The sequence below is a fragment of the Stenella coeruleoalba genome (assembly GCF_951394435.1).
Source record: "Stenella coeruleoalba genome assembly, chromosome: 15".
NCBI lineage: Eukaryota > Metazoa > Chordata > Mammalia > Artiodactyla > Delphinidae > Stenella > Stenella coeruleoalba.
Genome location: NC_137161.1, coordinates 26728688 through 26742912, shown reverse-complemented (window position 1 = coordinate 26742912; position 14225 = coordinate 26728688). Strand labels below are relative to the sequence as shown.

At 53.2% G+C, this 14225-nt stretch overlaps 1 protein-coding gene across 7 annotated transcripts; it reads left to right on the top strand.

Annotated features, from left to right (window-relative positions):
* The first annotated feature begins 464 nt into the window (after window positions 1-464).
* COX4I2 (cytochrome c oxidase subunit 4I2) lies at window positions 465-11861 on the top strand. Of its 7 annotated transcripts, none has more exons than XM_079944861.1 (8): window positions 465-650; window positions 1045-1186; window positions 1841-2463; window positions 3955-3990; window positions 5053-5134; window positions 6692-6856; window positions 7664-7795; window positions 11058-11861. In XM_079944861.1, the coding sequence occupies exons 3-8, from the start codon at window positions 2239-2241 to the stop codon at window positions 11249-11251; spliced, it is 834 nt and encodes a 277-aa protein (XP_079800987.1). In that variant the 5' UTR covers window positions 465-650; window positions 1045-1186; window positions 1841-2238; the 3' UTR covers window positions 11252-11861. The 7 variants fall into 7 exon arrangements, with proteins under 7 accessions (XP_079800987.1, XP_079800985.1, XP_079800989.1 ...); XM_079944859.1 differs by having other exon boundaries at window positions 826-1186; XM_079944863.1 differs by lacking the exon at window positions 1045-1186 and having other exon boundaries at window positions 2427-2463.
* Window positions 11862-14225: the final 2364 nt, after the last annotated feature.

The window sequence follows — 14225 nt, the reverse complement described above, 5'->3', positions numbered from 1 at the left end:
CCTCAGAGGTCGCCTGCAATGTGGGGGCTCCGGCTTGCGCCCTCACTGACCACGTGGTGGGGGCGTGGCCTGAGCGGGTTGGAGGGGGCGGGGCCCTGGGGACGGACAGGGAGGGCCTGCGTGACAGTCGGGGCGAGGCCGGAGCAGGCGCGGGCCTGAGGGGAGTGACAGAATGGGCAGGGCCTCGGGGAGGATCTAGGGAAAGTGAGCTGTGCCCTGCGGGGGCGGGGCTTGCTGACAGGGTGGGGGCTCGGCTGGGGCGTGCTGTGGCGAGCAGGCTGACAGTAAGGGCGGGGCTCGGGAGTGGGCGGCACCACAGAATGACTGAAAGAGCAAGGCTAGAGCCAGGAAGAGGGTTTAACGAGTCTTGCGAAGGCAGTGCGGGAAGGACTAACTGGGCAAGGGGCGGGCCGCGGGCTGAGCGATTGAGGAGGAGCCTCAGGGTACGGGCGGGGCCGGCGGGCGGGCTCAGCTAGGCGAGCTGGGCGAGGCCAGGGATAACTGACGGGACTGGGGTAGGGCTGGAGATGGTGGAACGCTAGACTACTACGTAGAGTCCAGAGGTGCGGGCACAATGACTGTGCAAGGGGCCAGGGAAAGATGACTGGCAGCTCGAGGACGGGGAAGGAGGGAGGAGACGAGGGACGTAGGTGAGTAGAGTGAGGCAGGTGGCGGGAACTAGAATAACGGCCGCCTGTGGGGGGGGGTGCCCAAGAGGCCATGAGTGACAGCCAGAGGGGTCGGCCTCAAACGTCTCCCCTGCAACTCTGCGAGGAATTCCTCTTCCGGCTGAACAACGCGGGCTTCGCTCACTTCGTGCCCCAGGTGTGGTGGTGCAGAGATAACAGACCTGCAGGAAGGAGGTTTCCATCTTCCAGGCCACCACCGGTCTCGTCCCGTCCCCATGAAATCCATCCGAGGGCGTCCACCTGCTCCTGATCGCGCCACGGGATCGTTCCTAGGGCCGGGAAACGCGCCACTAGCGACCGCTCCCGTGGTAGCCCTGGTTCGGCGTCGGTTCTGAGCCGGCCCTCCTGTCTACAGTTGCAGAAGCGCTTTCTGGACTGGTCCCTGCTGGATCTGCGGATCTTCGCACGACGTCCTCCGAGCCTGCGCTGCCGCCCGGGCACCTTCATGCAGTGTCCTGGAATCACAGTGTCCCTGCTGGGAGTCAGCTTTCCAGCTGGTGGGCGGGATCGGGCTCTGCTCTGTCCTGACCACGCCCCCTCTGTATACCGGCCCCCCCCCACCCCCCCGCCCAACTGGCCCCATCCACTTAGTGCCTCGGTTGCCCTGGTCTTCCCTGGCCCACTCTTACACGCAGTCCCCGCCCCTAAGGATAAGCCCCGCCTACTCCTACCTTCCGGTCTCCGACTACCCTATATCTCCTCCCCAGTCCCTGCACTTCTTGGCTTCGCCCCCTCCTATCCCAGGCCTCCTCCCCATGTTCAAATGGCTCCAGGGGCTCCCCAGGGGCTGGGGATACGGGTCCGCAACGCTTTGTCCGACACCTCTTCCTACTTTCGGCTTTGTGTCCTCCATGAGGCCTAGCTCTTCCTCAGTATCTCCTCTGGGCTGGGAGGCCAGAGGTGGGTCCTGCACGAAGCCTGAATGGGAGGGGAAGGGGTCGTACCAGCAGGATGCTGAGATTGTGGCTCAGGTCTTTGTGTCTGAGCAGAAACTCAGGGCCTCCCTGAATCTGATCAAGTGAGAGAGAGCTGCTCCTTTCTGTATGGGTTCCTGCTGGGGGGTTGGAGCCGCAGGGCCGCCTGAAAGGGACAGATCCCTCTCACCTCCTATTCCTGCTGTTTCTGAAATCTCAGCCTGCATTCACATGTAGGGCCCCTTGCCGTGAGTGGTGTGTAATGCCTCATCTGGAGCCCACCTTGTGCCCACCAAGGTTCCCACGGAAGACTCCTACTCCTCGGCCCCAGGACACCTGAGTGACCTGCTTTATGGGAGAGTCTGACTATTTCCAGGTTCCGGACCTCAAGACGCTGCTGGGCATCGCCCTCTACGCAGTGGTGCTGCCCTATATCAACCTTGAGCCGCCGGGGAGCCTGCCATCACCCCATCACCCTCAGCCCTGGGGCCGGCTTCCCAAACAGATGTTCCTTGTCACAGCACTGCTCCACATCTGGAGCCTGGCATTCCCACAGAGATGGGGGTGGGAGACGGTAGAGAAGAACAGAGGGTCAAGTTCTCCAGGGTCAAGTTCTCCCTTGGGAGGCCCTTGTAATGGATGGGGAAACTGAGGCCCAGAAATGGAGCCACTTAGTCACGAGTGTGGCAGCAGTAAAGCCTGCACATTGCCCTCACCCCAGTGCAGCCAGCACCCACCTGCCCCTGGACAGATCTGACAAGACTCAAGGTGTGTCCTCCCCAGGTTGCCTGAAGGAGGGCCTTACCTCATCTTCTGTCCTTAGGGCTAATCTTCAGGACACCCTGGACAGCATCCAAGGGGTAAGGTGGTCCTCTTTGGGTTCTCTCAAATCTGGAATTCCCTTGATCATGGGGAAGGGGGAGGAGCAGCCCCCAGGAGTAAGCATGGCCAGTCCTGGGAGCTGGGGTCTCTTGACATCCAGCAGACTCGCACACTGCCTTCTCACCTCCCAGAATGGAGGTGACATGCATCCTGCCCACTCTACGGTCTCTCTAGCACCTCCCCCTGAGTCCCTGCTCTTTAAGACTCATCTGCTTCCAGGGCACTAAGCCCCTTCCTCCAGGCACTGGCTAGAGCGGGTCTCTATGGCTTCAATGGGCTACAGGAACCCTGATGGGTGGGTGGGTGCTCGGCACACCTCAGGGGACCAGAGCTTGCAGACCTAGAAAGTTCTGGCCCCAGGCCACGAAAGAATTCACAGCCTTCACCCATCAGTCCAGAATCAGTATTCTAACAATTCCAAGCCATATCTACTGGACGCATGTTCTGCTCCATTTAACCACATCACTACCCTACTTACCGTTTTTGGCTTCCCAGCTTTAAAATAAAATCCAAGATCCACACCGTGGCTTATGAAGCCCTGCTTGGTACTCCAGCCTCTCTCCAGCTTTCTCCTTTGCCCATTACACTCTGGCCAAGATGGCCTCTCTCTGTTCTGTGAACACACCTGTGTTTTTCTGCCTCTGGGCCTTTGCACAGGCCTCTCTCTGCTTGAAACTGGATTGTAAGCCCTAAAATGGCAGGGACCGTGTTTGATTTTGTTTGTCTCTAAATCCCCAAGCATTTAACCTGTTAAACAGTAGACAATAATGCCAGCTGTAATAGGTCTTAATAAATAGTTCTTGAATAAATGTGCCTGTTGCACATTTTTCTATTGACATATTTAATCTTTCCAACGATCATGTAAGGTAAGAGATATCATTAGCTCTCTTTTTCAGAAAACAGGAACTCAGTGAGGTTAGGCCATTTGTTGAAGGTCACACAGCTAAGATTTGAACCCAGGGGGAGGCTTTTTTCACCTGTCATTGAGTATGAGGGCATTCGTGCCAGGTGGTACACCACAGGACAGCTCCCAGATTCTAGATGCTTGTAGCTTCCTGGAGCAGGAAGGCATGGGGTCTGGGCTGGAAAGTTGCCAAGACTTGGGTCCTCAAAAGCCCTAAGAGAGCATTGCAGGTGGAAGAAACAGCGGTGAGCAAAGGTGTGAAGGCAGGAAGATCCAGCTCCTGGGACAAGCGGACTCACAGGGCTGGGCCAGCCCAGGGCACACAGCCAGCTGGTCCCAGGGCTGCGTCAGCTGGTGGCCTCCAGAGGCAGGACCCCGGTGGGCAGGGAAATTGAGGCGGGGAGTCATTGCACAGCCCGGGAGACCCCAGGGACGCGGGCTAGGCTCTCCCAGGCAGGACGTTCCCACGCGGGGGCGGTCCTGGGAAAGGCTGTGGGGCGGGCCCGGAGGCGGGCGCCAGCGCTCCGGTCCCTCTGCAGCCTGTTCTCCGTTACTTGCTCCGCAGACCCGGGTCGCGTTCTGGCTTCCGCTGAGCCGCACGGTAAGTGAGTGGGTGGGAAGAGCCCCGGCTGCCCAAATCCGGGCCGGTGGGAGACGCGGCTGGGACTCCGGCTTTTACCATCCGTGGGGGCGCTGCTATAGAGGAGCATGGCGGGTGGGGCGGGCGGGCAGCTACTGGCAGCTCAGAGTTGAGGGGAACTTTCCTCCGTCCGCATATGGGGAGCCATCTCTTTCCTCAAATGTAGATTACTCCTTCCCTCCCCATAGATGGGGCTCTCAACCACTTATCACTGATGGGGAGCCCTTCCTTTCCAGATGTGCAGCCCCTTCCCACTTTCCATATATGGTACACCCCTCCCTCTCTCTAATGATTGGGTGCCTCTCTTTCCCTAGATGTGGGGCCTCTTTCAATTTCCAGAAGTGGGATACCCGCTTCTTCTCCCCAGATGTGTGCCTCTCTTCCTCCCTCTGTCCCAGTTTGGTCCGTGTCCTCCTCTAAGTCCCCTCCTTGCCCCCCTGGGATGCCAGACCCTGAGATTTCCCTGGGGATGGAGGGTTGGGCTCGCCTGTCTCCCTCTCCCACCAGGTCCAGCAGAGCAGGCTCTCCAGGCACGTAGGCAGCCAATTATGGGGGAAGGGGTGGGGGCCAAACCATCTGCAGGAGACCTTGGCAGATGGCCCTGTAGCGAGGAGAGTTATCCCAGGACCTGCTCCCTCCCTACCTGGACTCCCACCCTGTTTCCTCTAGAGGACAAACAGCTGAGAGAGGTTTCCCAACCTAGCCACCATGAGCTGGGGCTGGAACCGGAACCCAGGCTCCCAGACCCAAACTGTTCAGGTCCTGCCTTTAAGAGTTAGGCCTCCTCCCACTTCTCAGATGGTAAACTGAGGTCCCAGGAGGGGGGGTCCAAATGTCTAGGATGCCCATCAACCCCCATAGGGATATCATACAGAATTAGAAGGGGCAGGCGGTGACCTTGGAATCCTGGGGACCAGTCCCCCAGCCACAACACCTGTGAAAAAGCTGTTCCTCTGGATCCTGAGGGGAAGGGCAGAGGGCAGAGGGCAGGACTCACCCACACACACCCCCCCCCCCCCCCAGATGTCCTTTAGAGCTGCCTGGAGCTTGGTGCTGAGGAAAGGAGGACTTGGAATGCGAGGGATCCACAGCCCGGGAGGCACTGGTAAGACCTGGACACCCACCCCGCCCTGACCCTCGCCTAACTGCAAGGCCAGGTGCAAGGGTCCTGTCTGCAGGCTGCCCCTGGTCCCTTTCATGCTGCCCTGGGCCTGCCCCAAACCATTTCCCATGATCCTACCCCTTGGTCCGGGGCCACATTCTTCCAGGAAATAGAGACAGCCGTCCCCTCCTCCCAAGCTTTCTCAGGGTCTGACCCCCATATCTCAGGCCCCTAAGACCTTTGTGTCCTGAGGCTGAGGGTGCTGACAGAACTTTGGACCGCCTTTCCAGACCCTTGTGTCCATGCTAGTCAGAAGAAAGAGGCCTAAAGTAGGAGAGACTTCAGCCAGATAGAAGGGCCTTCCTGACCCTCTGGAGAATAAAAACAGATAGCATTTATTGAGCCCTTACTATGTACCCTGAGCCGTGATAAACTTTTTGCAGAGATTAACACATTTAGACTTCACAGCAAACACATGAAGTGGATACTATGCTGTCATCTCCATTGCTCAGGTAAACACACAGGCCCAGAGCCAGGACTATTTGCCCAAAGCAGTTCCCATGCTATTTGGGCAAGGTGGTACCAATGCCCTCCTTGAGGGCATCTCTGGTGACAATAAACAGAAGAAGCTTTACTGAGACCCTTCGAGCGCCCAGCCTTGTTCTGGACACTCGCATGGAGCCCTTGAGGGCTTAGCCATCAGGGAAAGCTTCCAAGAATGGAAGCCAGAGGTGAAGCCAGCCGCTGTCTATCAGTATAATTCGTGGAGTACCTACTGTGTGCCAGGCACTGTGCTAAGCCTTTCGAGTGCATTATCTTGAAGCTTCCACAACAGTGTGGAGTTGGATCTTTTACTCTCCCCACTTCCCGGATGAGGACGTGGAACACAGTGAGGTAAAGGGGCTCGTCAGAGCTGGGCCGGGGTGGAACTGGGGTTCCGCAACTCCAAAGCTGTGCCCCTGACCACTCATTAAAAGCATAGGGATACAGTGAGAGGCCCGCGCACCGCGATGAAGAGCGGCCCCCGCTTGCCACAACTAGAGAAAGCCCTTGCACAGAAACGAAGACCCAACGCAGCAAAAATAAATAAATTAATTAATAAACTCCTACCCCCAACATCTTCTAAAAAAAAAAAAACAAGCATAGGGATAATGCTTTACAGTTTGTGGGGCAGTTTCCCATCTGCCATCTCAGGTTCATCACAATGAACCTTTCCCTACCCATTGCCTTTGCCTGATGTGCCCTCCTCACCCCAGATCTTCCCAGAGGACACAGGATTTGAAGCCACAGGGGCTGAATTGCAGCCCTGGCCCGGCTCCCTTTTGCTCTGTGAATTTCGGCAAGTCCCTTAGCTACTCAGTTTCTTCCTCTGTAAGATGAAGAGAACAATATCACTGTCTCAGAGTGATGCCGAGCCAATGAGTCAACTCGCCCGAAGGCCTTAGCATGGCTCCTGGCACACAGTAAGTGCTCAGTAAGTGCCACCCACTTTCTAATACTGCGGTTAGTGCCAGGACGTCCCAGGGGCAGCCTGAACTCAGTTCCTCCCTGTGCCCGCAGCCCACGGCAAGGAGAAGATGCCCCCCTACACCAACTACCATGCCCAGCGCTCCTACCCCATGCCCGATGAGCCCTTCTGCACGGAGCTCAACGCAGAGCAGCAGGCCCTGAAGGAGAAGGAGAAGGGCAGCTGGACGCAGCTGAGCCACGCTGAGAAGGTGGCCTGTAGGTCTCAGGGTGGGGCTGGGGGCGACTTTGCAAAGAAGGGCCTGGCCTGTCACGGAGCAGTGGGCAGGGAGAGCCCCCAACAAGACAGCCAGAACCACCCAAAGACTCGAATGCGTACCTGAGGGGTGAAATTCATTCCTTTGTTCATTCATCTTTTTATTCATTGAACTGTTTGTGCACAGCCTGGTGCTAGGCGATGCTGGGGACACGGAAGTGAATCCCCCTGAGGGTTCCTGCCCTCAGGGTGCTCCCAGTCCAGTGGGGGAACCAACGCAAGCCCAGATAGCTGTAATACGGGATATGCGGCTGGGTGAGGTGTGTTCAGGGGGCTGTGGGAACCCAAGGGAGAGAGAAAGATGGAATCCTGGTGGGCCTTCCAGAGGAGCGTTGTTCCAGTCGGCTTTGGATGCTGAAGAGGAGGGGCTGCCAGGTAGTAGGAACAGCATGGGGAAGGATGTAAGAGCTGGAGAGCATGGAGGGTCCTGGGCATCACTGAGTGGTGTGGGGAGATGGAGCAGAGAGAGGCAGGTGAGGTGGGTGGGAGAGCAGGGGCCTGACCCTGGGAAGCAGGAGGGACGTGTGACCCCAAGTGCTGCCTACCAGAAGTGCCCCTGGGAGCCAGCTTTGCCATCAGCTCCTGGCCATGCTTCGCACATGCTAGATGCTCAATAAGAATTTGCTGAATGGACAGCATCTGCTGCAGGGAGGGGGAGGCTGGAGGTCCCTGAGGCCAAGAGTTGGCCCAGGGCCCTTGGAATGGATGCACCTGAGGCCCCTCCTCCCCCACCCCTCACCTGCCTCCAGTGTACCGGCTCCAGTTCCATGAGACCTTCACAGAGATGAACCGTCGCTCCAACGAGTGGAAGACAGTGATGGGCTGTGTCTTCTTCTTCTTTGGATTCACAGGTCTGCTGATTTGGTGGCAGCGGGTCTATGGTGAGTGGCAGTGTCTCAGCTGGCCGCAGCCCTCGGCCATGCCCTTGTGGCCACAGCCACCAGCCAAGCTTTGATAAGGGAATTATGCTGGCACTCATCTGAAGAGTTTTGAAAAGTCCCCCAAAGAGGTGTATGGGGAAGGGCAGAGCACGGCTGCCTGGGTTGCAATGTAGGGACCCGACCTCTCTGGGCCTCAATTCTCTCATCTGTAAAATGGGAATAATAGTGCCCACATCTCAGGGTTCTTGTGAGGATTTAATTATAAAACTGTTGCCTAGTGCCTGGCACATAGTTATGAAGGATGTTGTTACTGATTGCTGTTACTAACCGTGAACTTTTCAGTATATTGTTTTGGCTGCTGTAACAAAGAGTCTCCAATGTACAAGAGCTTAAACAAGATAGAAGTTTTTTTCCTCTCTCACAAAAAAGGCCAGGGGGAGTATGGGGATTCCACAATATCAGACTCCTATTGTCTTGTTGCTCTGCCATCCTTAACATGCAGCTTCCTTCTTGACATACAAAATGGCTGCTCCAGCTCCAGCCATAAAGCCTACATTCCAGCCAAGAAGAGGGAAAGGGAGGACACACTCTCTCTAAGGTCCAGAATTTGCACCACCACTTCTGCTCACATCCTATTGGCTAGAAGTGATCATATGACCATGTGTAGCCACAAGGGAAGCTGGGAAATATAGTCTTTAGCTGAGTGATCATGTACCCAACCGACCATGTTATTACTACATTTGTTACTACAGAAGAGTGATTTATTACTACAGAAGAGTGATTCTCAAAGTGGGGTCTCTGGACCAACAGCTTCACTTGGGAACTTGTTAGAAATGCAAATTCTCAGCCCCACTCTGGATCTACTGAGTCAGACACTCTGAGGCTGGAGCCCAGCAATCTATGTTTTAATATCCCTCTGGGTGATTCTGATGTGCACTGAGGTTTGAGAAGCACTGCTCTGGAAGTAGAGGGGAGCATGTTGGGGATGAGCTGGCAGTCTCTGCCTCAATTGACTTCACCTCCAGAGGCCTCACTTTGTTTCTTCTTCTGTAAAAGTGTGATGGGAATTCCTACCTTGCATGAGGGTGAAATGAGAGAACCTTTGGGAAAAATTCTATTCTAGTCCAATGTTTGGTACTAATAGGTGTCCATAAAGATCTTTCCCTTCTTTCACACCCACTGGAATAGAAAGTACCAGAGACAAAGGTCAGGCAGGTTAAGCTGGCCTCAGGGGCAGATGGACCAGGAAGTAGGATGTGAGCAGGGCTGGGAGCTCTGTCCCCCAGGCCTTTCTAGGTCCACACATCAAGGCACCTAAAATGCCTCCGTGAGTTCACCCTTTGGGTCCCCATAGCTTTAAAGTGAACACCCCTATCCTACCTCCCACTCCCAACCCCTTCAGGAAGCATAAGAAACTGTCTCATCCTGGACCCTTCCCAATAAGTGGGAGCAAACTCAGTAATTATAGTAGCTATCATGTATTAGGGGTTTTCATATCTTCCCTCATTCTGCCAATTGCATTATAAATACTAACACATTCAATCCCCACAACCCTGGTGGACAGGACCTGTTTTTGACAGGTAAGGAAATTGGGGGTCAGAGATGAAGTGACTTGTTCAAGGTCACACAGCAAGGTAGTGGTAGAGCTGGGATTTGGACCCAGAAAGACTTCAAACCAGTGCTCCTCTTACCCTTGGGTCACAGAGTAGGTGAGGAAACTGAGGCTCAGAAAGGGGAAGGACCTTGGCCCAGTTCCCACACCAAGCCTAAGGCAGAGCAGGGATCATGACTCAGAGGTCCCCAGAGTGCAGCTTTAGTGGGGAGTCTGGTGGCGGATGGACAGGGGTGGCGAGGGGTCCTCATGCAGGGCACCCTGACCTTGTGCCTGGAGACCCTGGCTCAGCGGGAGGGGGTGGGCCTGGCAGGGTCCCGCATGCCCCTGTCCCTACCCGGTTCCTTCCCTGCAGTGTTCCCTAAGAAACCCATCACCCTGATGGATGAGTGGAAGGCCCAGCAGCTCCAGCGCATCCTGGACATGAAGGGCAACCCCGTGCAAGGCCTGGCCTCCCGGTGGGACTATGAAAGGAAGGAGTGGAAGAAGTGACGTGGCATTCCAGCTGCTCGCGCTGCAGCTCTGCCCTGGCCCGGAGCCTATGGAGGCCCCTCCCCGCCACTTAACCCCAATAAAGCTGGCCTGCTCTCATCTGCCTTTAGTCTCCACCGCAGTCTCTACCTGCCATAAAGCCTACATTATACCTAAAATTGGGCAGGACAGTAGGTGGGAGGCAGTAAGCCACTTTCCAGGGCCCCACTTATCAGGGAGGGCTTCCTGAAGGAGTAGAGGTTGGGGTTGAGCCTTAAATGATAGGTGGGATTAGGAAAGGCAGAATACTTACTGAGTATCTGCTGTGTGCCAGGTACTAATCTAGGCCCTGGGGATGCAGCAGTGAACGAGACACACAAAGTGTCTGGCCTCATGGAGGAGGTGTTTCTTTATGTGTGTGTGTGTGTGTGTGTGTGTAGGGGGGGAGACAGAAAAAGGAATAAGTAAGTATAATATACAGTATGTTACCCAGTAATCAGTGCTATGAAGGAACAAAACAGCAGGATAAAGGGACAGAGCTAAAAGGGGTTTGGGGGTTGTAGGTGAAGCCTCTTAGAAGAGGTGGCATATGACAAGACAAAACAGCAAGTGCAAAGATCCTGAGGCAGGATTTTAGTTTGTGGAATGTGGAACATCAAGGAGGCCACAGTGACTGGAGTAGAATGACTTGGAGAATAGTAGGAAGGTGTGTGTTGTGGGAGAGGGTTGGTCTTGGGGCAGAAAGCAGATTATATAGGAATACACACACATATACCCCAGAACCAAGAAGAGAAGCCTCCTTTCCTCTTGGTATGTCTCCTCCAGCACCCTCTACTGGAGAAGTTTAGCATCTCACTGTAAAGGGGGTGGTGCCCAGAGTCCTGCTCATTATCTTAGAGCAGGCACTGAGGGGTGAATTTGGGGTAGAGGGGCAATACATTGATAACTGGCACAGCATCTTTGAGAAAGTCTTGGCCAGGCCAATGGGGAGCCTTAGAGCAGAAAAAGCCCATTAGATGAGTCCTGTGTTGGGCAAAATTGACCCATCCCTAGAGTCCCACTGTGCTCAGTCCTTTGTAGTCCTTGGTTTCCTAGGGGGGCTGTGGCCTTGGCATGAACACTGCAGCAGCTCTGAAAGCGCAGCAGCTGGAGGTGGTCATACACCTATCCTCTTCATAGCAGGTCCTCTTGAAGAGACATCTGAGCGGCACACCTCCAAGGACACCCTGGATGCCAATGGAGGGATTCAGCAGGGCAATTGGGACAATATTCATTCAATCAACAAATATTTATTGTGCATCCACTATGTACCAGACTCTGGGGACAGAGTGAATGAGACCTCATTCCAGTGTCGTGATTTCCAGTCCTCATGAATCTGAAAGTCTGTAATGGTCACCCTAATAAATTATAGAAGAGATGAGTGCTAAGAAGGGGAGATACATGGTACTTGGACTGACCTAATCTAGAGAAGTCAGGGTGGGCTTCCCTGAAGAAGTGTCTTCATATTTGAGATATTGCCGAAATTCATCCTCTGTATGCTGGTGCCAGATTAAACCTCAGAGACAGAATTTTGAGTGAAGTGGAAAGAAATAGCTCTATTGCTTTGCCAGGCAAAGGGGGCCCCAGTGGGCTAACGCCCTCAAGAATGTGTGTCCTGCCCTGGAGGGGGTAGTGAGGAGTCTTATAGTATTCAAGGAGCAGGGTGTGATCAGCTCATGGACATTGTTCTGACTGGTTGGTGGGGAGGTAATCAGGAGTCAGCATCATCAGCCGCCTTGTTCCAAGTGGACTGGTATCTACATGCTTGCGGGCAGCCTACAGTTAACTTCTCCCACCTGGTGGGGGTTTCAGTATCTGCAAAACAGCTCAAAGGACATGGCTCAGAATGTTATCTATAGTCCTCGAGGAAGAACTAAAGGTCCTTGACTTTGTTTAATGGCTAAAGTATTATTATTTTGTCTTGCTTGACTGTTTTCCTTTCTTTCTGCATTTTCTCACTTCTCTGATTAACTTTATTCCTTAAAACTTTGACTAAAGTTTTTCTACAGACAAAAAGCAGGTGGAGGACATGGGTGGGGATCTATTCAGGGAAGGCCTCATAGGGTCCTGCTTGGTTACAATATGAAGGATGACTGGGTGTAAACTAGATGAAAGGGGTGGTGGAACAGCATTTTAGGCAAAGAAAAGCATGTGCAAAGGCCCTGTGGTAGTGAGGACCATGGCATGAAAGAGGAAATAAAGGAAGCCAGTGGGTTGTCACAGGATAAGGAAGAGATGAACAAGGGGAGACAGGGAAGTGGGAGACTCATACAGGGCCTTGGAGTCTCTGCTGCCTCTACTGAAGACACAAGTCTGGGGAAAAGCAGGGAAAGATGGAGCTGAGGGAGTATGTGGGGGCCAGAGGATGGGAAGCCTTGAACATCCATTTAATTTTTATTTGAGAAAGACAGCTGCCTTGGTGCAAGTTTCTGTCTGGCCTGAGGGATCCACTTCACTGCCTTAGCATGAAAGATGCTGGGGATGCAGACATGGAGCAGAAAGGAGCCCTGGCATTCGAGTCTCCTGGCCTGCGGGCAGGACTGGCATGAACATGGCCAGTGGGAGGCTAAGGGGGATAAGAGCTATAGAAATGTTTGATAGTATGTTTTGACCCCATTATTTTGACCCAGGCCCTGATGCTTTGCTAGCAGCAGGAGCAGTTTCGACATAACTGAAGATGTTGAACTATGCAGGTGATAAACTTTGTTTAGATTAATAACTTGCTGAGGAATTATGTTGTGGGTAATAAAGAAAATTGTCAAAATTGGCCTGGGGAAAATTTGATGTCATACTAGTCATTTTTTCGCCTACAATAATGCTGTGTAACAAACAACACCAAAACTTGATTGCTTATAACTTTGAGCATTTATTTCTATCTTTCATGGGCTTGTGGGTTGGCTGAGGCTCTGCTGGGATCCGCCAGGTTTAGTTCCAGGCTCTGGGTTGGTGTTTTGGTTTCCTAGGGCAGCCATAACAAAATACCACAGACTGGGTGGCTTAAACAACAGAAATGTATTTTCTCACAGTTCTGGAGGTTAGAAGTCCAAGATTGAAGTGTTGGTAGGATTGGTTTCTTCTGATGCCTCACTCCTTGGCTTGCAGATGGCCTCCTTCTCACTGTGTCCTCATGTGGTCACTCCTCTCTGTTTGTATCTCTGGTGTCTCCATGTGTGTCCAGATTTCCTCTTCTTATAAGGACACCAGGCAGATCAGGTTAGGGCCTTCCCTGATGACCTCATTTAAGTTTATCACCTTTTTAAAGGCCCTATCTCCAAGTGCTTTCACATTCTGAGGTATTAGGGGTTAGGACTTCAACATAGGAATTTGCAGGAGACACAATTCAGCCCGTAACAGTTGGGTTCAGGGTTATTCATGTATCTCCTTTTTCTGGGACCAGCAGGCACATGTTTTTGTCATGACAGAAGTCAGAGACTCCTGAGGGGACAGAGAGACAGTGGGGACCCACGATGCTCTGAAAGCCCAGCCTCAGAACCACACACAGAACCAGCACCGCATTCCACCAGTCAAAGCAAGTCCTGTGGTGCTCTGGTTACAACTGCTACATTACAACCCCCCTTAAAACTTAAAGGCATGAAACAGCCATTTCCTTATGCTCACTGATTCTGTAGTTCAGGAATTTAGGCAGGGCACACTGGGAACTGCTTGCCTCTGCTCTAGACTGTCTGCGCCGCCAGCTGGAAACATTCAAGGCTGTGGCCAGAATCTTCTGGAGGTGTTTTCACTTACACATCTGGTGGTTAACATTGGCTGTCAGCTGGTACCTCAGTTGGAGCCGTCAACCAGAACAACTCTTTGTGGCATTCCCCAGGTGTTCTCTCTGTGTGGGCTAGTTTGGGCTCCCTCGAAGCATGGTGGGTGGGTTCCAAGAGAGCAAGGGGGAAGTGTATTGTATTTTTATGATCTAGCCGCAGAAGACACATCACTTCTGAACTCTGTTGCCCAAGGCTCTCACAGAGATCCACTCAGGTTCAAGAGGGAGAGGACAGAGACCTCCCCTACTTGATGGGAAGACATCAAGGTCAATGTAAGATGTGAGATGAATGAAACAACAAGGTCCTACTGTACAGCACAGGGAACTATATTCAATATGCTGTGATAAACCAGAATGAAAAGAACATGAAAAAGAATATATATATATATAACTGAGTCACTTTGCTGTACCGCAGAAATTAACACCATGTTGTAAGTCAATTATACTTCAATAAAATTTTTTTAAAAATGTTGAGAGATGAATGTGAGATGGGAAATACATTGTGGTCATCTTTGGAAAATATAGACTGCCAACAC

What these genes read in the sequence shown, in the direction of transcription:
- COX4I2 (XM_079944861.1), top strand. Translation starts at nt 2,239, where the DNA reads ATGGATGGGGAAACTGAGGCCCAGAAATGGAGCCACTTAGTCACGAGT. An exon ending in CCCTGGACAGCATCCAAGGG is followed by an intron (nt 2,464 to 3,954) that starts GTAAGGTGGTCC and finishes CTTGCTCCGCAG; the next exon opens with ACCCGGGTCGCGTTCTGGCT. An exon ending in GGCTTCCGCTGAGCCGCACG is followed by an intron (nt 3,991 to 5,052) that starts GTAAGTGAGTGG and finishes CCCCCCCCCCAG; the next exon opens with ATGTCCTTTAGAGCTGCCTG.